The sequence below is a fragment of the Erinaceus europaeus genome, chromosome 2 (genome assembly GCF_950295315.1).
Source record: "Erinaceus europaeus chromosome 2, mEriEur2.1, whole genome shotgun sequence".
Taxonomy (NCBI): domain Eukaryota; kingdom Metazoa; phylum Chordata; class Mammalia; order Eulipotyphla; family Erinaceidae; genus Erinaceus; species Erinaceus europaeus.
The window spans coordinates 46,810,320-46,831,729 of NC_080163.1; the positions used below are offsets into that span (position 1 = coordinate 46,810,320).

The following is a 21,410-nucleotide window of genomic DNA, read 5'->3' on the forward strand; positions in this document are numbered from 1 at the left end:
TGCAAGGATCCTTAGGCCAGTCCTTGCACTTTGCACCATGTGCACTTAACTTGCTGTGCTACTGCCTGACACCCACAGGTGTCTCTCTAGCTCTCTCCCTATCACCCTCTTCCCCCTAAATTTCTGGCTGTCTATCAAATAAATAAAGGATAATAAAAAAATTAAAACCCAGGTTTAATCCCCACAAGCCAGAGGTGAGCAGTGCTCTGGGAGAAAAAGGAAAGAAAGAAAAAGGAAGAAAGGAGGGAAGGAAGAAAGAAAGAAAGAAAAAGAAAGAAAGGGAAGGAAGGAAGGAAGGAAGGAAGGAAGGAAGGAAGGAAGGGAGGAATGAAGGAAGGAAAAAGGGGAAAGGGGAAAGTAGGTAGAGCAGAGATTATTCTGAATGAGGACACTGGGGTTCAAAGGGATTAAGAGTCCTACACAGTCATGCAGCCAGTCAAAAGCAGAACCAGAACTGAAAACCAGGACTGTACCTTTTACCCATTCCAGACAGGCGGGACCCTAACACCACCTACTTTATTTCTAGTAAGAAGCAGGGGTATCTGGGCTGAGACTTGCCTTGAGCAGGGCTGGTAGTTCCTCCTGGTAGTAGTGGTCAAGGTGGGCATTGGTGGCCACCAAATTGAGCAGGTACTCATTGCGGGCTGCTCTGAGCTGCTGGGAGTACTGGGCCGACTGGGTAGACAGCTAGGAGGGGGGGAAATGGTATTAATAGGAAGCCTTGAATCCTTGGGTCCTGTCAAATCCAACCCAGATCCAGAACAATTTCTCACAATACTGAGTGTATAGGATGTGCCTAGCACTATCCTAAAAAGTCCACAGAACCGATCAAAATCTGCTAGTGGCATCAAACAAGACCCACACATTGCATATGGTTGATATCTCTGAAAAGCTTTTTTTAAAAAAAGTATTTTATTTATTTTATTTTTGAGAGAGATGCAGAGAGAAAGACACAGAGAAACACCAAAGCACTGCTCAACTCTGGCTTATGGTGGTGCGGGGGATTAAACCTGGGACTTCGGCTCTTAAAAGCTTTTAACCTGTAGTAATTCCTTCTCTCCTTTGAATAGTTTTTTTTCCATTTTTATTGAGGAGATTAATGATTTACAGAGCAGTCATGGACTCATGGATACAATTTCATTATATACCAGGACCCCAAAGTTCTTTTCTGCCCTTCTCACCCCCTCCTTCTCGAGTCATTTGTTCAGGTGCAATACACCATTCGCAGTCCACATTTCACTTTGTTTCTCCTTCCCTGTTCCTATTTACTAAGTCTTGCTTAAAGTGAGCTCATTTGGTAGTTGTGTTTTTCTTTTTGACTTTATTCACATTTCTTCAAGTTCCATCCAAGATGATGCAAAGGAGATATTTCATCTTGAAAGTAAAACCCCAATGTGGCCAGGAAGGTATCTCAATGGGCAGAGCATAGGACTTGCACATCTGAAGTGTTGGGCTGGATCCCTGGCACAACATATGTTGAAGTGGTGCTCTGATCTCTTATTCATAAAATAAATACATATTTAGAAAAATAATAAGATGGGGCCAGGTGGTGGTGTACCTGGTTACATGCTCGCATTACAGTGCGCAAGGACCTAGATTCAAGCCCCTGGTCCCCACCTGTAGGGAAAAAGCTTCACAAATGGTGAAGAAGGGCTGCAGGTGTCTCTCTGTCTCTCTCCCTATCTCCCCCTCTCCTTTCAATTTCTGTCTCTATCCAATAATAAACAAATAATTTTTTTTAAAAAAAAAGGAAAAATAACATGATAAATAAAACCCTACCTGCTCCTTACCACAGTCTACCAGATCCAATATGAGCTGACCCCTGCAACTTCTTGATCTCCTTCTCCAGTGCTTGGCCCCTTGCTCATAGTGTACCTGCCTCACTGGCCTCTCACTTACTCAAGCTACAGAGCTATGCCCACCTCAGAGCCCCCAGTGCTTATCATTTCCTCCCCCTGGAATGTTCTCCTAAATCTCTTCATGGCTGCCTCCTGTCTGACACTTGAGCCACCTGACTAGAGGCTTTTCCTCTAAACTATACCCCCTGTTACCTGTTATTAAAGTACCCTGCTTTTTTTTTTTTCTCATTTAATCAGACTGTCATGTTTCCCCCAATCAGGTTGTAACAGCAGAAATTCCACTGGCTGTGTTCTCCACTACACTGTCAGTGTCTATAGCCTAGTACACAGAAATTCCCCAATAAATGCATATTAAATGAATTTTAAAAAAGAAGTCTGGGGAAATAGCATAATGGTTATACAAAAAGACATTCGTGTCTGAGGCACCAAATGTCCCAAGTTCAAACCCCAGCACCATAAGCCAGAGCTGAGCAATGGTCTGGAGGGAAAAAAAATCATTTTTATAAATGAAGAAAATAAAGCTCAGAAAGAACAAGAAAGTTAACCAGGAATAACCACCTAGGAAGTATGGATGCCTGGATTCAGCTCAAACCACTAGATTAACTCTGCCCACTTCTTCCATGCCCCCAACTCATACCCACAACCTCCAAACCTTGACACTGAGTTTCTGGAGGCTGGTCCGAGTGTGGAAGAGTCCGTGATCACTTCGGTTCAGCCTATACAGGAAAGGAGCTAGGTCAGCCCAGCAAAAATGCTTTGGTTCTGTCGCCTCACGCACCCAGGCTTCCTAATTCCTCAGGATCCCACCTGGCCTGGACGTCAGCTGCCTTCTCCTGTGCCAAGGCCCACACACGTTCCCGCTGCCCATACAGTTTCCGACTTCGGCTCAGCTCTCGGACAGACTGCAACACCTCAGCCTGTGCCCTCTGGAGGGTCTCGGCTCCCTGCGGGCATGGCCAAAATCCTGAGCCAGGCCACCTCCAGCCCTTGCCAACCCTCCCCTCACCCCATCCAATAGCCATACCTTCCTTAGCACCTGCTCCTTGGCACTCCGCCCTGTGCCTCCAGCCAGGTCACGGTATCGGTCTGATGCCTGGAGTCGGGCTTGGCCCCCTGCAACAGTGGCATCCAGCAAGCAGCGCCAGGCACCAAACACCATCCTGCCTCTCCCAGAGAAGCAGAAGGGTTGAGTAGGGGGAGTACTCCAAAGCTTTACCAGACCCCATCCCCCATTCCAACACCACAGGAGACAGAGTAGTCTTGCCCATCCTCCAGTGTCTGGGAGTCCATCAATCGATCAGCCCATTAGCTCAGCCACAGGATGGCTCATGCCCTCCACCCCCACCCATAGTGTCCTTGCTGGGTCATCTCCTCTCCAGCTGCTGTGTCAGCTCTACCTGCAGCTCACGTGTCTTCCTCCTTGCTGGGCTTCATATCTCTAGGTACCAGGGGGTGAGCTCCTCACCCCTTCCCCGCTCACGCATGGGACTCACTTGCTATCCATCTCCCCACTCCGGTGCCCTTCCCTCTTCAGGAATGGTCCAGCCAATTTCTGAAGTGCCTGGTGGGAAAGTCATCATAGAGTTAGCTCCCTATCAAAGAATATCCCCACACAGGAGAATCTGGGATCAGAAAATAATAATGCTACTCATTGAATCCATTATTATGTGCTGTTCACATACTAAGCGCTTTGTATGCACCAACTTATTCCATCTTTACAACAACCCTATGTGGGGTTGGGGGGGGGGCAGCATAGTGGTTATGCAAAATTATTTTTGTGGGAGCGGGGTGGTGGTACACCTGGTTGAAAGCACATGTTACAATGCACAAGGACCTGGGTTCAAGCCCCTGGTCCCCACCTGCAGGGGGAAAGCTTTGTGAGTGGTGAAGTAGTGTTGCAGGTGTCTCTCTTTCTCTCTCCCTCTCTATCACCCTCTTCCCTCTCAGTTTTTGGCTGTCTCTAGCCAATAAATAAATAAAGGTAATTAAAAAAAATTTTAAATATTTTTTGCCTGAGGTTCTGAGATCTCAGGTTCAATTCCTGGGACCACGGTAAGCCAGTATTGGGTGGTGATCTTTTTTTTTTTTCTTTATTGGGAAATTAATACAGTCACAGGAAATACAATAGTTTGTATATGCATAACATTCCCCAGTTTCCCATATAACAATACAACCCCCACTAGGTCCTCTGTCATCCTTATTGGACCTGTATTCTCCCCACCCCCCACCCCAGAGTATTTTACTTTGCTGTGACAATACGCCAATTCCAGTGTTCTTAAAACACAAACACCATACATGAAGTTATTATAATTATTCCTGTTGTACAGCAAGAAATTGAATTCAAGAAAGGTTAAATAACTTGCCCAAATTCACACTGCTAGTAAGTAGTAGACACAAATCTGCCTGTGGAAAAGCATTTGCTTTGGACCAGAACAGGGACATGTGTAAAGGGGCATTGCTTTTTTTTTTTTTTTTTTTTAACCAGAGCACTGCTCAGCTTTGGCTTATGGTGGTGCAGGGAATTGAACCTGGGACTTGATGGAGCCTCAGGCTTGAGAGTCTGTTTGCATAACCATTATGCTATTACTGCCGCCCAGGGGCATTGCTTATAGTATTCTGAAGGCTAGGACAATAAGAAAGGTGCAGAGAAAAGGAAGCCCATACCTGCCCATACTCCCGTTCAATGGCTGCCCTCTGCTTGCTGTACGATCTGTGGAAATTAGGGGTGGGGTTGGGCTGGTATTAATGTTTGGTGCTGTTCACATACCCTTGGTCCTCTCCTCAGCCTGGGCAGGAGGAAGAGAGGAAGCAGGCCTAGAGTGTGGCTACACCAGGAGGGAATGAGAATGAGAGAGAGAGAGAGAGAGAGAGAGGAGAGTCAGAGTCCTTGAGATCACCTCAGGCAGCCCGGAAACCACAACACAGGACGACCTCACCCCACTGCTCAGAGCCTCAGTAGGTTGCTCCCCACCCATAGGAAACCATTTGAGGGTTGAGAGATAAGGGCTGATGGGGGCTTGGGAGCAGTAGAGTATCTGCCAGTCTTCCAACAGGTCTGGAATGGAGGGAGAGGTGGGGGGCAAGGTGGGATTCTACCCTAAGCCTGAGTGTGGGGGTGAAGATAGTGATGTGGAGTCCAGGGGTTTGAGGGAGGGAAGGTCCGGCTGTGTTTATGTGTGCTAGTGCTGGGGGTTATTAACTCCCATCTGGAATCTGGTGAGGCTGACTAAGGTAAGGGTTGTAACAAGGCCTATGGGAGTGCTCTTCACTCCTGGGCAGCAACCCTCCCTTCTGTCCTGCCTGGACAGATGTATATCGGTGGAGAGGTAACCGCGACACCACGGGGGGGGGGGGGGGGGAGGCTGAGGAAGGGATCAGGGCTACCTGATGTCCTCCAGCAGATCTGCTTCCCTCTGCTGCCGGGTCTGAAGGATGCTTAACTGTTCCAGGAAGCGAAGCTTCACCTCCTGAACCGGCTTCACCTGTAGGGGTAAGGAGGAGGTTGAAGACCCCCCAGTATTTGCAAAACACTGCCAGCCAGGGCGGCGAGGGGGCGGGGCCGGGGGAGGGGCTGAGCTGTTTTCTCAGTAACTTCGCGGTTGGGCCCTACCCTTTCCCACTCCTCGATCATCATCAGGGCTCGGGTATCTGCCTTGGCGCTTCCACCAACCCCTCCAGCCCGCCAGGAGCCCCTCATCCCCAGGCCAAGCTCACTTTTCGGGGCGGTGGCTGCATCTCCTCTCCAGTCCAAGAAAGCCACTGGACTCCGGAACTCGACGAAGCCCCGCCCCCGAGAAACCCCGCCCCTCCCAGTCAGGCCCCGCCCACGTGTCGGCATGCAGAGCGTGGGGCTGGGAGGCTGGAGGAGGCAGCCGAGCAGCCTCTGTGTTACTGCTGCCAATGCCCAGAAGGGCCCAGGTCACCGACTGACTGGACGCCGCGTCCACTGGGCGGTAGGTAGGTGATGGCTCTGGTTTCTGAGTCAAGACGCCTGGGTTCTATTTCTAGTGGAGCCACTGACTCAACCTGTAATTATTACTCTTCCCATTTACATATGCAGATCTCCAGTTCCTGAGCGAAGGGCGAAGAAGGATGGCGGGGATCTTAGTCTGTCAACCAGAAAACTGAGTCACAAGATGCCTGAGAAGATGCGTCTGACGAAGACATGCAGGGCTGGTCCGAGACCGTTTCCCAATTCCCACTAAACTGGAAAATCCAGCATAAGCGGGAGTGTGCAAGACGCCTGGAGCCTTGGCGGAGAGGAAGAGACAGGTGAGAGCATCCCTGATACCCGCGAGGGGGTTGTGAGCTGAGAGGTGAAGGTGAAACCTTGCAGTCCAGAAAGTCTCTGCCATCTATCAGCCCCAGCACTGCTTTCCACACCCTCCCCCCTCACCCAATCTCCCTTGTGCTACACCCGTTAATACAACCCTGACTTGGAAAAGGCAGTTTTCTGTGGTCTCTTAACTGCATAACCACCTACCCAATAAGTAGCTTACTGACACTTCCATGTGTTAAATGATACTTCTAAGCCCAGCAGATGGAGCAGTGAATAAAGTGTTGGATTCTCAAGCATGAGGTCACAAATTCAATCCCTAGCATTGCATTTGCCAGTGATGCTCTAGTTCTCTTTCATTAACAAATACATAAATAAATAAATAAATAAATAAGATACTGCTCTTCATCCAGAAACTCAGAATTGAGCCCACAAGATAGCTCATCTGGGAAGGAACCTGCTGCTTTGCAATGAGCACCACCATGGCACAGAAAGAGCATTGGTGCTGGTGTGTCCCTTTTCCTTCCTCTCGTTTTTTTTCTTCTCTTTTATTTTCTTTCCTCTTTTCTTTTCCTTTCTTTATAAAAATATTTTATTTGCTTAAACTACAGAGAGATACAGAAAAAGAGCTTGAGACTGAATCTAGAACTTCAGAGTCTCAAGCATGAAAATCTTTTCAGAACCACTATGGTGTTTCCCCAGCCCTTTCTCTCTTTATCTGAAAAAAGTCAACTTGGAGTAGTAACATTCTTGCAAATGTGTGTGTGTGTGTGTGTGCATGAGAGAGAGAGAGAGTCCTTATACTTTTTCTTTCTTTCTTTTTTTTTTTTTTAAATATATACCAAAGCTCTCAGCTCTGGCTTAAGGTGTTGTGGGGGATTGAACCTAGGACTTTGGAGCCTTTTTTTAAAAATATATTTTAAGATATTTACTTATTTTAAAATATTTTATTTATTTTATTTTTGAGAGAAATGCAGAGAGGGAGAGAGAAACACCAGAGCACTGCTCAGCTCTGGCTTATGGTGGTGCAGGGGACTGAACCTGGGATTTAGGAGCCTCGGGCATGAAAGTCTGTTTGCATAACCATTATGCTATCTCCCCTGCCCACATATTTATTTATTTATTTATTTATTAAGAAAGGAGAGTGAGAAAGAATGAGGCATCACTCTGGTATATGTGCTGCCGGGGATGGAACTTAGGACCTCATGCTTGAGAGTCCAGTGCTTTGTCCACTGCACCACCTCCTGGGCTACACCTTGGAGCCTTTTTGTATAACTATTATGTTATCTACCCGCACCCAGGAAATAAGATCTTTACTCTCTTCCTTAAAATTCCTTAGTATTTTCTGAATGAAATTCCAACGTCCTTCCTTGCATGACCTCTGGTGCTGTTCCTGACAGTCTTTCCCCCTATAGGCCTCACTCTTCTCTGATCCCCACCCACTGTCCCCTGGCCCTCTGATTTCCATGCCTCTACCCCAGTAGACTCAGTCTCTCCCCACTACAGAACCTTTTCACTCAATATTTTCCCTTTCCAGGGACCCTTTCTCCTTGCATTCCACGTCTGCCTACTTTTTTTTTTTTTTTTAGTATTTTTTTAATATTTATTTTTTCCCTTTTGTTGCCATTATTGTTTTATTGTTGTAGTTATTATTGTTGTTGATGTCGTCGTTGTTGGATAGGACAGAGAGAAATGGAGAGGAGGAGAAGACAGAAGAGAGAGAAAGATAGACACCTACAGACCTGCTTCACCGCTTGTGAAGTGACTCCCCTATAAATGAGGAGCCAGGACTTGAACCGGGGTTCTCACACCGGTCCATGGGCTTTGCGCCATGGGCACTTAACCCGCTGTGCTACCGCCCGACTCCCCATGTATGACTTCTTATCCTTAAGTTTTCACTCTTCACAGAGGCCTTCCTTACTTTTCCAAGACAAAGCTCGCCTCCACAATCACTCTCAAGCACATTGCTTTGATTTATTCACAACACTGGCTTTATGTGTATTTTCTTCTACTTTATTTTTATCAGCTAGGCACCTAGGAATGAACCCAAGAACTTTCACATATGACACCCCTGAGTTGCATTCCTGGCTCAATTTTCACATCATCACCATCATTATTATTTTAGTGATTTAACATTTTTACAATTATTCATTTATTTTTACACTAGAGCACTGCTCAGCTCTGGTTTATGGTGATGCAGGGGATTGAACCTGGGACTTCAGAGCCTCAGGTATGACAGTCTCTTTGCATAACCATTATACTGTCTACCCCCACCTACAAAATTTATGTATATATTTTGTTCCCCACCACCTTCCTTCTCCTTAACAAGAGCACTGCTCAGCTCTGGGAATTAAAACTGGGACCTGGTGTCTTATATGTGGAAATCTGTTGTATAGACCACTGTGATATCTCCCCCCCACCCCGTGTTGTTCATGTGTATTTTAGTTTATTATTTATTTACTATTATTATTATTTTTTAATTTTGTTCCTCTTCATTTTGCTCCGTACATTGGGAGCTCAGTAAGGACAGGGACCTCATCTATGTTGCTCATACTATAGCTCCAGCACCTGGCACCAATTAGCTGTTCCATATGTATGTTACATGACTGAACACATGAATGTATAAAAAGAACCACAGTCTGGGAGTCGGGCGGTGGCACAGCGGGTTAAGCACATGTGGCGCAAAAGCGCAAGGACTGGCATAAGGATCCCGGTTTGAGCCCCCGGCTGCCCACCTGCACGGGCGTTGCTTCACAAGCGGTGAAGCAGGTCTGCAGGTGTCTGTCTTTCTTTCCCCCTCTCTGTCTTCCCCTCCTCTCTCCATTTCTCTCTGTCCTATCCAACAACAACGCCATCAATAACCACAGCAATGTTAAACAACAAGGGCAACAAAAGGAAAAAATAAATAAATAAATATTTTTTTAAAAAAAGAGCCAGTCTTTGGGTTCCAAGATTTATTAACAGTGGCCATCCTCTTCTGTTCCTCTTTCCCCCAGCTCCCCATCCCAGTCAACCTCCACACTTAGTGCTTCCATGTAGTCCCCACATACAAGATGGGGATGGGGTATGTGTGTGTGTCTACTTGGAGAGCAGATCTCTGATTCACAAGTCTTTTTTTTTTTCTTTACTTTAGTAAAACCAATCTCTTATTATTATTATTTTTTACAGGTTTATTTATTCATGTAATGAAAGAGGGGCCAAAACACTGCTTCTGGCACAGGTGGTACTAGAGCTAGAACCCAGCACTCACACTTGCTAATCCTATGCTCTGCCCACTGGGCACTCCCCCATCATTAAAGTCAATCTTTGAAAACCACAAGTCTCTCATAGAACCCCTATATATCAAATATATAAAGTAGGAGTTGCCCTTATTGAGGGAAAATATGTGGGTCTGATGGCTCTGAGATACAGTTTGGCATTCATAGCTCTCCTCACCTCGGTCACCTCATGGAACAGATAAGTGAACCGAGGCCCAGGGAGGAGCCACAACTGGCCCTTCTCCAGGTAGGGCAAAGCCTCAGGAGCCCTCAGTCCGGTGCTCCTTTCACAGCACCACATTGCATCCTGGAGCCTTTCCAGCCAAGCCAAGGAAGTTCCCAGTAGTGTCTGTCATGGTGAGGTCTTGGGTCATTTGGCCCGAGACTGTTGGCCGGAGAGTCATGTGAGGGGCTGGCTAGAGGGTGGGCCGGGAGGACACGGAGGCTGGGTAGAGAAGCTCGCTGTGTGTGCTGGAAGGCCATTGGGGCTGGCAGGCTGGGGACTAGAAGGTTGGGAAGGGCTGCCCAGGCCTATGGCAGGTTCTTCCTTTCTCAGGATGAGGCTGTTGAGCTCCTGGAGCAGCTGCTCTTCCAGGGACCCATGTGCCTGGGAGCTACTCTTTGAAGGGGGGCCCGGAGGGAGATCAGGTGGCCTTTCCTCCCAGCCCAGGCTGCTTGTCTTAGAGAGAAGCGTTTGATCAAAGGATCCCTGGTTGGCAAAGGGGGTCTCTGGCCTGGTTGTCTTCTCCTTTGTGGTGAAGGAGGTGGAAGCATCCTTGGTCAGCTCAGGGAAGGCCCCTACTTCTTCATACACAGGCTCCTCATACACAGGCTCCTCCAGTTCCTCCTGCTCCTCCACAGACCCCTGGGGTGACTTCATCGGCTGGAAGGGGATGGGGTGGCAGGAAGTAGGCACACAATCAGTTACCAAATCTTTTTTTGTCTGATCCATGAAATAACACATACAATTTTGCATGGGAGTGGGGGCTGGGGGGTATGGGGAATAAAAACCAGAGTACTGGAGTGTCCCCTGATGCCAGGGCACCTTACATGTGATGCTGTGATGCTAGGGTGTGAACCTGGGCCAAATGCAAGGCAAAACACACACCCTACCTGGTGAACTATCTCTCTGATCCTTGCTGCCAGGTTACTAATCACTAACTTTTTTTTTTTTTTGCCACCAAGGTTATCTTTGGGGTTTGGTACCTACAAATCCACTGCTCCCTGTGACCTTTCTTCCTCTCTTTCTTTCTTTTTAATTTGATAGGACAGAAAAGTTGAGAGAGTAGAGGGAGAGAGAAAGGAAGACATCTATAGCTCTGCTTCACTGCTGGTGAAGCTTCCCCTCTGCAGGTGGGAAGCAGAGGTTTGCATCCAGGTTGTTTCAGTGGTAGCATGTGTGCTCAACCAGCTGCACCACTGCCCAGCTTCTTGATCACTAACATTTCCTGTGATGTTCCTCTACACCAGATGCGGAAACTAAAACCTAGTTTTTTCTTTTCTTTTCTTTTTTTCCAGAGCACTGTTGAGTTCTGGCATATAGTGGTGTAAGGGGACTGAACCTAGGACTTTGGAGCCCCAGGAATGAAGATCTTTTTACTTAACTATTATGCTGTCTCCCCCACCCAGTTAAACTGCCTTTTCAAAGTCAGTTTGACATGGGGTTCAAGAGATGGCTCAGTGGGTAGTAAGCATGCCTTCCATGAGTGAGGCCCTGGATTTGGTTTTTGATTCCTGGTACTACCTGGGAGCATGAAGGGAACTTCATGGATGCTAGAACAATACTTCATGAGCAGGGGAGCTGTGCTACAGATATCTCTCCTCTCTCTCTCTCTCTCTCTCTCTCTCTCACCTCCAGGGTTATCACTCAGGGTTAGTGCTAGCACTTTCTTCTTCTAGCGTTTGCCCTTCTTCCGTAGCCAGTCAACAGCGTCAGGTTGAGCCTGATGTAAAGTTTCGAGACCTCCTTTGAATCTGGAGAGGTGGCAGTCGTTGACTATATTGACTACAAATCCACCGCTCCTGGCAGACATTCCCCCCCATTTTATCCAATGGGACAGAGAAAAATTGAGAGGAAACAGAAAAGGAGAAAGAAAGGACCTGCAAACCTGCTTTACTAATTGTGTAGCATCCCTGCTGCAGGTGGGGGGGGGGGGCTTTAACCTGGGTCCTTGCTGAGGTCTTTTCTCATAGTATTATGTGCACTTCACCTGTTGTGTCACTGCCTGCCCCCTCTGTTTCTATCTCTTTCTCAAGGTACTTCTGTTTCATCTCTATCAAAAAAAATTTAAATAAAAAAGAAAGAAAAATGAAAAGAAATAGCCACTAGGAGTAGTAGGAGTAGTGAAGCCATGCAGATATCAAGCCCCAGTGATAGCCCTTGTGGCAAAATTAAATTAAATCAAAACTTTAAAAATATATCTTAAAAACATTATAGAATTTGCACATATGATAGCAAAACAACCCATATGATGGGTTACACTGCAGGTGAGTGAACTGAGGTATACGTGTCGGGGGGGAGCAGATGGTGGTGTACCTGGCTAAGCATACACATTACAGTTTGCAAGGATCTAGGTACAAAGCCCCCAGGCTCTACCTGCAAGGGAGAAGTTGTGAAACAGGGCTTCAGGTATTTCTATGTCTCTTTCTCTATCTCCCCCTCCCCTCCCCTAAATTTCTGTCTCTATACAAAAACAAAACAAAACAAAAAACAAGGTTAAGTGAGCTGTGTATATCACATAGTATGTAACTGGTAAAGCAGAAGAGGTTAGGCCCAAGTCTGTCTAATTCTGAAATGCATTCCTCAAACCACTCTCCTTCAGTTTCTGAGATCCTGTGACCACTTCTCCCCATCTTTGTCACATTCAAACACTCCTCATTTTCCTCATTCTTTCCAGCCCCAATACTCCCTCCTTCCTCCCCCCTTGCAGGACAGATACAGAAGGCACCCTGGCTCAGGCAGCACCAGGGAACACTGGGCTGTCAGGCACAGAGTCAGAAAAGACACAGTACTCACAAAAAACATGGACAGGGTCCTCCGGTTGTGAAGTCGCCTCTGGGCACAGGTAGGATGGGGTTGAGTGGAGGGAGAGACACAGAGACACAGTGAGGCCTGGCAGCAGGGAGCAGTGGTGGGGTGTGGGGTCACAGAGAAGGCAGAGGGGGCACCAGGCTGGCAGGTACACCGCAGCGGTGTGACAGGGGTGTGGGTGGGAATCTGAGAGGCAGGTTGGGGGTTCTCACCAGGGTCTGATTGGCAGAGAGGAGGGAGGCCCCGCTATCATCCCCACGGATGGGCAGCAAAGGCATGGTGCCAAATTTCTGACGGGCCAGGTCAGAGGATGAACGGCGACGCAAGACCACTGGCTGCTGGTCATCGTGCTGGAGAGAGGGTGGTGGGTTAGCACAGCAGGGTGTGGCGGAGCTGAGGAGGGAGTGGGGATCACAGGCCTAGTCCTCAGCTTTCTCCTCCCCCTCACCTGGGCCTTTAGGATGCTGGTGGTCCAGTCCCACATCTCGTCCTCCTCAGTGCAGCACAGGTAGCTAGAGGTGATCAAAAGTGAATTAGCAGGAGGGAAAGTGGTCGCTGCTACTGGGATGGGGGACAGAAAAATCAAGAAGAGGCTCTGGGGAGACAGCAAAAACTTTCATGCCTGAGGTTTTAAATGCCCAAGCTCAATCCCTGGCACCACAAGCTAGATTTGAGCAGTGCTCTGGTCAAAACAACAATAAAAACTCAACACACACACACACACCCCAGAGAGAGAGGGGGAAAAATATAAAGACAAAAATATAAAGACCATTTAGTAAAAAACAGATTACTGTGTTGTCTGGGAGGTGGTGCAGGGGGTAAAGTACTGGACTCTCAAGCGTAAGGTCCTGAGTTCAATCCTTCAAAACAAATGTACCAGAGTGATGTCTGGTTCTTTCTCTCCTATCTTTCTCATGAATAAATAAATAAAATCTTAAAAAAAAAAAAAAAGATTACTGTAGTGGCCCAGTAGATAAAGTATTAGACCCTCAAACATGAGGCCTTGAGTTTGATCCAAGGCATCATATGTGCCAGAGTGATGCTTTGGTTCTCTGTCAATAATAGATAAATATTTCCTTTAAAAGACCGTATGCGTAGATGTTATGATTTATATTGTCCTGTGAGATGTCAAATATGCTTAAAGTGTAGAAAAATGTGAGCTCTAGAAATGTAAGGATTAAAAGATGTTTGTATCTTTACTGTAATTTTAAAATATTTATATAAATGAACCAGTGGATTGTAAAAAATAATAATAAAGCACATATTTTTTACATACACACAAAGGTAGAGAGAAAGGAAAGAAGGAAGGGAAGGAAAGGACACAAGAAGAGGTAAAGAAAGAGCAAGGAGATGGAAGGCAGGAAGTAAGCTGGTCCAGAGGAGAATCTAGGCTGGGAGGTACTTACAGGTGCATCTTCTCCAGTATCAATGTGAAGCCCCATCTAGTAGACAAAGAACAGTAACAGGTGACCAACAGCCAGAAGAGGTTATGGCAGAAAGACCCTAGAACTGTGGAGTAGGGAACAGAACTTACGGTGTTGGAGGCTTTAACTTCTTGCGGACTCCCAGGTAGACCTTGGCACCTTCTAGGGGCCACTCCCGCTCAGGTTTAGAGCTCTGGCAATATAAGAGAATCAGTGAGGTTGAGAGAAGGAAGGATCATGGTTCATGAGGTTAAGATATCATGATGTGTGGTCCAGGAGGTGGCGCACTGGATAGGGCATTGGACTCTCAAGCGTGAGGTTCCGAGTTCAGTCCCCGACAGCACATGTACCAGAGTGATGTCTGTTTCTCTCTCTCTCCTGTCATTTTCATGAATAAATAAATAAAATATTTTTAACAACAACAAAAAAAGAAATCATGGGAGGTGGTGCAATGGATAAAGCATTGTGTTCTCAAACATAAGGTCCTTAGTTTGATCCCTGGCATCGCATGTGTCAGTCAGAGTGATGCTCTAAGTCTTTCTCTACTTCCACCACCCCCTCATAAATAAATAAATAAATAAATAAATAAATAAATAAATAAATACTGGAGTATTAGAGGTCAGATCCAGGGATGCAATGAATCTGTAGATCATATGTGTTGGGTGACTAGGAGGATCATGAAATCATGGCTCCTCCACTGCCACCCTCACTCAGCAGCTCTCCCAGCCCGCCCACTGCTCACCCCAGGGCCTCACCTTCTTTTCCTTGAGCAGCAGCAGGCAGCGGCCACGGAGCAGAAAGAATCTCTCCTGGAAGCGGTTTCCCAGCAAGCGTGGTGGTTCCTCCCGACAACGTAACAGCCCCACTCGTGGACTCTCCCTCCGGATACCTGGGAACAAAGGGATAGCACTACGTGGAGATCCTGAAGGCAAGGCCTGGTGGTGTGGGCTGAAGAGGGAGGCTCACCTGTAAAGAGGCAGCCAGCCTGGGCTATGGAGACTTTTCTTAAGAGCAAGGAGGCCGAGCAGGGCTCTGGAAGCTGGCACCATTGTAAGGCCTGCTCTAGAACCTTTTCCTTGGGGTGCAGGGGCCGCTCTAAGAGACAAAGAGGTGGCGATTAAGCAGAATATTCATCCATAGCTGGAAAGCTCCCCAGGTACTCATTCAACCAGCCAGCCACAGACATGGATTTTAGCACCAACTTTATGTCAGACACAAGGCTGGCCCTAGGGATGCAGCAATGAAAATGAAATGGTTCCAGGATGATTTGCCATTAGTTCTTAGCTGCAAGGATTTTGCTGCAAACATTTCCATCACATAACTAATTGGCCATAAGGCAATTTGGCAGTAAATAAAATTAAGGAAAAGAAAGAAGGGATATCAACTTAAAAGGACATAATGAAACATGAAAAATTAGTAACAAAACTAGAGAGGCTTAATTGTGAAAAAGGAAAACAAAAATATATGAATACATTTTCACAAAACACATTTATCAAGAATCAAGTAATCACTGCTTTTAGGGAGCTAGAAGGAGCTTGATTCTTCCTTTGCCTCAAACTTCTAATGCTGTGTAAAATCTGAAACTACTTCTAATACTGAAAAAAATCAGTGAAGATGACAGTGAGAATGTTCTACTTTTACCTACATGCTAGAGAACTGGTCATTAGAAGCCTGGGAGGTGGCACAGTGGATAAAGCATTGGCTCCACAAGAGTGAGGTCCCAAGTCTGGCTCCCAGAATCACATGTGATAGAGTGATATTCTAGTTCTTGTTCCCTCATTAATAATAAATAGATCTTTAAAAAAATTGGTAATTGGGGGGGGCAGGGGTAGATAGCATAATGGTTATGTAAACAGACTCTCATGCTTGAGGCTCTGAAGTCCCAGGTTCAATCCTCTGCAACACCATAAGCCAGAGCTGAGCAGTGCTCTGGTAAAAAAATAGGGGGGCGGGCGGAGTCGGGTGGTAGTGCACAAGGATCAATGTAAGGATCCTGGTTCGAGCCCCTGGCTCCCCACCTGCAGGGGAGTCACTTCATGGTGGTGAAGCAGGTCTGCAGGTGTCTATTTTTCTCTCCCCCTCTCTGTCTTCCCCTCCTCTCTCCATTTCTCCCTGTCCTATCCAGCAACAACATCAATGGCAACTATAACAACAACAAGGGCAACAAAATGGGGAAAAAATGGCCTCCAGGAGCAGGCACCAAGCCCCAGCAATAACCCTGGAGGCAAAGAAAAAAAAGAATTAAAAAATTGGTAACTAATGCTCTCAAGGTCTGTTATTAATTAGCAATCATCTCTTATATTTGCCATGGCTTGATAAACTTTTTTTTAAAAATCATACTTTATTTTTATTTACTATTGGATAGAGACAGAGAGAAATTGAGAGGGGAGGAGAGAAAAAGAGACAGAGAGACCTGCAGCCCCACTTCACCACTTGTGAAGCTTCCCCTCAACAGATGGGGGCCACGGGCTTGCACCTGGGTCCTTGTGTACTGTGATGTGTGTGCTTAACCAGGTGTGCCACAGTAGACTTTATTTACTTATTTTAAATATTTCATTTATTTACTAATGAGAAAGGTAGGAGGGAAGAGAGTAAGAACCAAACATCACTCTAGATCATGTGCTGCTGGGGACTGAACTCAGGACCTCATGCTTGAGAGTCCAATACTTTATTCATTGTGCCACCTCCCAGACCACTTGATAGACATTTTATTTATTTAATTAGATTTATTTATTTATGAAAAACAGGGAGAGAAAAACCACAGCATTAATCTAGTATAGGTGATGCCAGGTATCAAGTGTGGATATCATGCTTGAGAGTCCAACACCCAATCTACTGTGATTACTTTTGGGCTGCTAAATTTGGTTTTGATAGGTGGGAGAGATGATGTTTCACGAGTGGTAATGCAGGGCTGCAGCTGTCTTTTTCTCTCTCCCTCTCCTCTCAATTTATCTCTGTCCTAGCAAATAAAATAAAAAGAAGAGAAGGGGGTCAGGTCGGGTGGTGGCGCACCTGGTTGAGCGCACATCTTACAATGCACAAGGACCCAGGTTTGAGCCCCTGGTCCCCACCTGCAGGGGGAAAGCTTCACGAATAGTGAAGCAATGTTGCAGGTGTCTCTCTGTCTCTCTCCCTCTCTAGCACCCCTTCCCTTCTCAATTTCTGGCTGTCTATATCCAATAAATAAAGATTATTAAAAAATATTTGGAAAAAAGAAAAGGAAAAAATGGCTGCCAGGAGTGGTGGATTTGTAAAGCTGGCAGTGAGCCCCAATGATAACCTTAGTGGCAATTAACAAAAACAAAAGTTGAAACAAAACTGCCAAACACCTATTTTACTTTATTTTTAATGACAGAATTGCCTTACAACAATTACTTTTGAAGCAAATTTGTTTACAGTGAAAATGCTTATGGCACAGTGCTGGACTCAGAGGGAAGCTATAGACATGGCAGGAAGCAATGGCCAGCGCAGCCTAGTGAGGGAGACAACAAGCAACAAATGAGTGCTGTATCAAAAGGGCCAGGCAGTGGTGCGCTTGGTAGAGCACATGCACAAGTAACCAGGTTCAAGCCCCTGGGCTCCACTTGTAAGGGGGAGGTTTCACAAATGGTGAAGCAGTGTTGCAGATGTCTGACTTTCTATCTTCCCCATCCTCTTGATTTCTATCAAGTAAATAAGTAAATAAAATTTTTAAAAAGAAAAAACGGAGTTGGGTGGTAGTGCAGCGGGTTAAGCACAGGTGGCGCAAAGTGCAAAGACCAGCGTAAGGATTCCGGTTCAAGTCCCAGGCTCCTCACCTGCAGGGGAGTCACTTCACAGGTGGTGAAGCAGGTCTGCAGGTACCTATCTTTCTCTCCCCCTCTGTCTTCCCCTCCTCTCTCCATTTCTCTCTGTCCTATCTAACAACAACGACAACAATAATAACTACAACAACAATAAAAAAAGGGTAACAAAAGGGAAAGTAAATATTAAAAAAAAAGAAAAAAACAACTTGGGGGCCAGGCAGTGGCGCACCTGGTTAAGCACTCACACAAGGACCCTGGTTCCCACCTGCAGGGGGAAAGCTTCACAAGTATTGAAGGTGTCTCTGTCTCTCTCCCTCTCTATCACCTCCTTCCCTCTCAGTTTTTGGCTGTCTCTATCCAGTAATAAGTAAATAAATAAAAATAAAAAAACAACTGTAGTCAAGTAACTGCTTTGAAAGAAATGTGAAGAAGCTGAGAGTGACAGGCCCATTACTGAAACAGACAAGGACAAGACCTTTCATAGGGAGCACTGTGTGGTCACTGGTGTTGCTCTGGTTAACTTTTTTTCAGATAAAGAGAGGGAACTGGGCGGTGGCAGACTTGTAGAGCACACACATTACTATGTGCAAGGACCCAGGTTCAGCCCTGCAAGGGGAAGTCTTTTCAAGCTGTGGAACAGAGCTGCATGTATCTTTCTCTCTCCATTTCTCTCTCTCTCTCTCTGTCTCTCTCCATTTCTATCCTTCCCTTTCAATTTATCTGGCCCTTTTTTTTTTTTACTTTTGTTTTGGTTTTTGTTTTTCTCTTTTGTTGCCCTTGTTTTTTTGTTGTTATTGTTATTGATGTCATCATTGTTGGATAGGATAGAGAAAAATAGAGAGAGGAGAAGATAGAGAGAGGAGAGAGAAAGATAGACACCTGCAGCCCTGCTTCACCGCCTGTGAAGCAGCTCCCCTGCAGGTTGGGAGCCGGGGGCTCGAGCCGGGATCCTTACATCAGTCCCTGCACTTCACACCACATGCATTTAACTCACTGCGCTACTGCCTGACACCCACAGTTTCTCTCTGTCTGTATTTAAAAAATTATGCTGCTGGAAGTGAGGGATTGGCCCAGCAATAACCCTGGTGACAACTGAAACAAACAAATGAGCAGTCAGAAAGAGAAAGGGAGATACCTTAGCACTAAAGCTTCCTTCATTGCCTCCCATGTAGTGTGCAGAGAGCTCAAACCTGGGTCATGCACCTGGCAAAGCAGATGCCCTCCTAGGTGAGTTATCTCACTGCTGCCCCCACCTCCACCCACCCACACACCTCCCAGGTACCCTCTGAAGATGAGGCTCAGAGTCCTGAAGGACTAGAAAGAATAAACATGCTAATGTAATGGGGAAGGATATCTGAGGTGAGACAAAACACAAGAAAAAAGACCCTGACTCAGGAAAGAGATGTTGGTGAGCTAAACAGCTGGTGTGGTTGGAACAAAGAGAAAAAAGAATGAGTTATGTGATTTGAGGTCTGAGAAATAAATGAGCGCCAGACGGCTTGGGGCTTATGGACCATAATACAGATTTGAATTTTATTTTAAGTTAAATAGAAAGCTATTGGAAGGCTTTAACCAGGGGAATGGCATCATATGATTTGTGCTTGAAGTGCTATTTTGGCTGCTTTGTGGACATCATATTGTAATGAGCCAATAAATAGTACAGTGGCCAACTCTTTATTTTCTGGGGCTATACGTGTATGTGGCTAATGTTGGAGAATAGAAAGATAATGGTGGCTTTGACTAGGATGGCTTTCATAACAAATGAAGAGAAATAACTGGTTGGTTAGGGGATGAAGGGGAGGGAACAACCCTGGAAGATTCCCATTTCTGGTCTTAGGTGAATGGCGGTGCCACTGACTGGAATCACAAGAAAACAACAGTCTGGTGATTTGTTAGGGGAAGGGGCTTGAGTTTGGTCTCAGACTAAACTTGAGATGTTTATAAGACCTGTAAGTTGAGGTGTCAAGTGGAGAGTTAGGTATGAACCAGTGAGAAAATTCTGGGTGCCAGCTTATTAATAAAACTTAAATTCATAAACAGATGACCTCATCTAAGGAGAAATGCGCATAGAGAAAGGAAAAGCGTCCAGGGTTGAGGCCTGGGTCCCTCCAACAAGTTGGAGTTTGGATTAAGGAGAAATTCTGAGAAGTCTTTCTTTCTTGCTTGCTAAGATTGTATTCATTTATTAACACAAGATGAAGGTGGGGGCACTAGAGCATCACTCTGTGATGCTGGCTGTCAAACTCAGTAACTCAATGCCTCATGCTTCCAAATTCAGTGTCATACTTACTACACACCCTCCCAACCCAGAAGTCTTTTTTTTTTTTTTTGGTAGTACCAGGACCTTGAATATACACAATTCTACCACTGATGGGACAGGTTTTCCTTTCCTTTTCTCCTCCTCTTTCTTCAATTATTAATTTCAGACACAGAGAAAGAGAGTAACGGAGAGATACTACAGTACCACTCTGCCATTTGTGGAGTTTCCTCTGGCTCTACAGCACTCTTGGGTGGTTCTGGCGCTTGAGCTCAGTGCCTTACCTATAGTAAGAGTGGTGCTCTACCAGGTAAACTATCTTCCAGCCCCCACTGAGAAGCCTTCTTTGAAGAGCAAAGAAGGGGCCAAGTGGTGGCACACCCAGTGGAGTGCACAGGTTACCATGCCAGAGGATCTGGGTTCAAGCCCCCTGGCCCCCACCTGTAGAGTGGGAAGCTTCATAAGCAGTGACGCAGTGCTACAGATGTCTCTCTCTCTCTCCCTCTCTAGTTCCACTTTCCCTCTCAATTTCTGTCTCTATCAAATAAATAAATAAATAAATAAAGGACTGTAAAATATAAATAAAGAACAAAGAAAACCAAAGGCTTACAGGGATCCATGAAAGCCAAGAAGGAAGAGTGTGTTGAGAAAGGTTGGTCAACTGTGTGGTATGTCCCCTCACATCACAAGGACACAATGTCTAGCCACTTTATTTATTTATTTATTTATTTATTTATTTATGCCTCCAGGGTTATTTCTGGGGCTCAGTGCCTGCACTACGAATCCACTGCTCCTGGAGGCTATTATTCCCATTTTGTTGCCCTTGTTGTTGTGCTTGTTGTAGTTATTATTGTTGCCATAGCTGTTGTTGCAGTTGGATAGGACAGATAGAAATGGAGATGAGAGGGGAAGACAGAGATGGGGAGAGAAAGATAGACACCTGAAGACCTGCTTCACCGCTTGCGAAGCGACCTCCTGCAGGTGGGGAGCCGGGGGCTCGAACTGGGATCCTTACGCCGGCCCTGAGCTTTGCGCCACGTGCGCTTAACCCACTGCACTACTGCCCAACTCCCATTTAGCCACTTTATTTGGTGACCCAGAAGCCACTGGTGACTGTAACCCCCACCATGAGCACACGCACACATACCTACTCATACTCACCCAGCTCCCCATGCTCCCGAATCTCAAAAGTCACCCACAGGTCTGTCCCTGGTGCTGTGCCCCGTATCTCCAGTACCTGATTAGTCAGCTCTTCAGCAGTCAGTGTTGGAGATACCTGGGGTCAGGGCAAGAGCAGAGACATACAGTGGTCAGGTCATCACCATTGTTCCCCACAGCCCTCTCTTGCTCCAGTCCCCCTACCCCCTCAGGACCAACTGACCTTCAGGGTGACACAGTTGTCTGGAAGCTGCTGCTCTATGTAAACCTCCATGATGAGGTCTCCAGCCTGGGACAGCTGATGGGACACAAAGGATGCAAAGACTCAAAGCTGTGGGGGACTTCATATGGTTCCATAAGCAC

General features: G+C 46.3%; 2 protein-coding genes and 1 long non-coding RNA gene across 12 annotated transcripts in view; 1 reads left to right on the forward strand and 2 right to left on the reverse strand.

The window, feature by feature from the left end:
* FCHSD1 (FCH and double SH3 domains 1) overlaps positions 1-5,691 on the reverse strand; it is a 16,994-nt gene extending 11,303 nt beyond the window's left edge. For 2 of the 5 annotated variants that reach the window (XM_007518986.3, XM_060180016.1), the window contains exons 1-8: positions 5,574-5,691; positions 5,244-5,341; positions 4,524-4,569; positions 3,353-3,420; positions 2,884-3,025; positions 2,667-2,803; positions 2,512-2,575; positions 559-687 (exon numbers count right to left, since the gene is read on the reverse strand). In XM_007518986.3, the coding sequence (XP_007519048.2) occupies positions 559-687; positions 2,512-2,575; positions 2,667-2,803; positions 2,884-3,025; positions 3,353-3,420; positions 4,524-4,569; positions 5,244-5,341; positions 5,574-5,594 (705 nt within the window). In that variant the 5' untranslated portion in view covers positions 5,595-5,691. Of the gene's footprint in view, positions 1-558; positions 688-2,511; positions 2,576-2,666; positions 2,804-2,883; positions 3,026-3,256; positions 3,421-4,523; positions 4,576-5,243; positions 5,342-5,573 lie in introns of those variants that run through there. The other 3 variants (XM_060180013.1, XM_060180022.1, XM_060180028.1) reach the window with 3 other exon arrangements.
* Positions 5,681-14,754, forward strand: LOC132535004 (uncharacterized). Of its 2 annotated transcripts, none has more exons than XR_009546781.1 (3): positions 5,681-5,816; positions 5,920-6,131; positions 14,621-14,754. It is a non-coding gene; the product is annotated as an uncharacterized LOC132535004 (long non-coding RNA). The 2 variants fall into 2 exon arrangements; XR_009546782.1 differs by having other exon boundaries at positions 5,684-5,812.
* Positions 9,075-21,410, reverse strand: part of ARAP3 (ArfGAP with RhoGAP domain, ankyrin repeat and PH domain 3) — a 47,347-nt gene continuing 35,011 nt past the window's right edge. For 4 of the 5 annotated variants that reach the window (XM_060179987.1, XM_016186368.2, XM_060179980.1 and 1 more), the window contains 10 exons: positions 21,271-21,345; positions 21,051-21,165; positions 14,814-14,942; positions 14,603-14,736; positions 13,958-14,040; positions 13,830-13,865; positions 12,872-12,935; positions 12,636-12,773; positions 12,409-12,447; positions 9,075-10,275 (listed from right to left, as the gene is read on the reverse strand). In XM_060179987.1, the coding sequence (XP_060035970.1) occupies positions 9,793-10,275; positions 12,409-12,447; positions 12,636-12,773; positions 12,872-12,935; positions 13,830-13,865; positions 13,958-14,040; positions 14,603-14,736; positions 14,814-14,942; positions 21,051-21,165; positions 21,271-21,345 (1,296 nt within the window). In that variant the 3' untranslated portion in view covers positions 9,075-9,792. The remainder of the gene's footprint in view (positions 10,276-12,408; positions 12,448-12,635; positions 12,774-12,871; positions 12,936-13,829; positions 13,866-13,957; positions 14,041-14,602; positions 14,737-14,813; positions 14,943-21,050; positions 21,166-21,270; positions 21,346-21,410) is intronic. The other variant, XM_060179992.1, reaches the window with a different exon arrangement.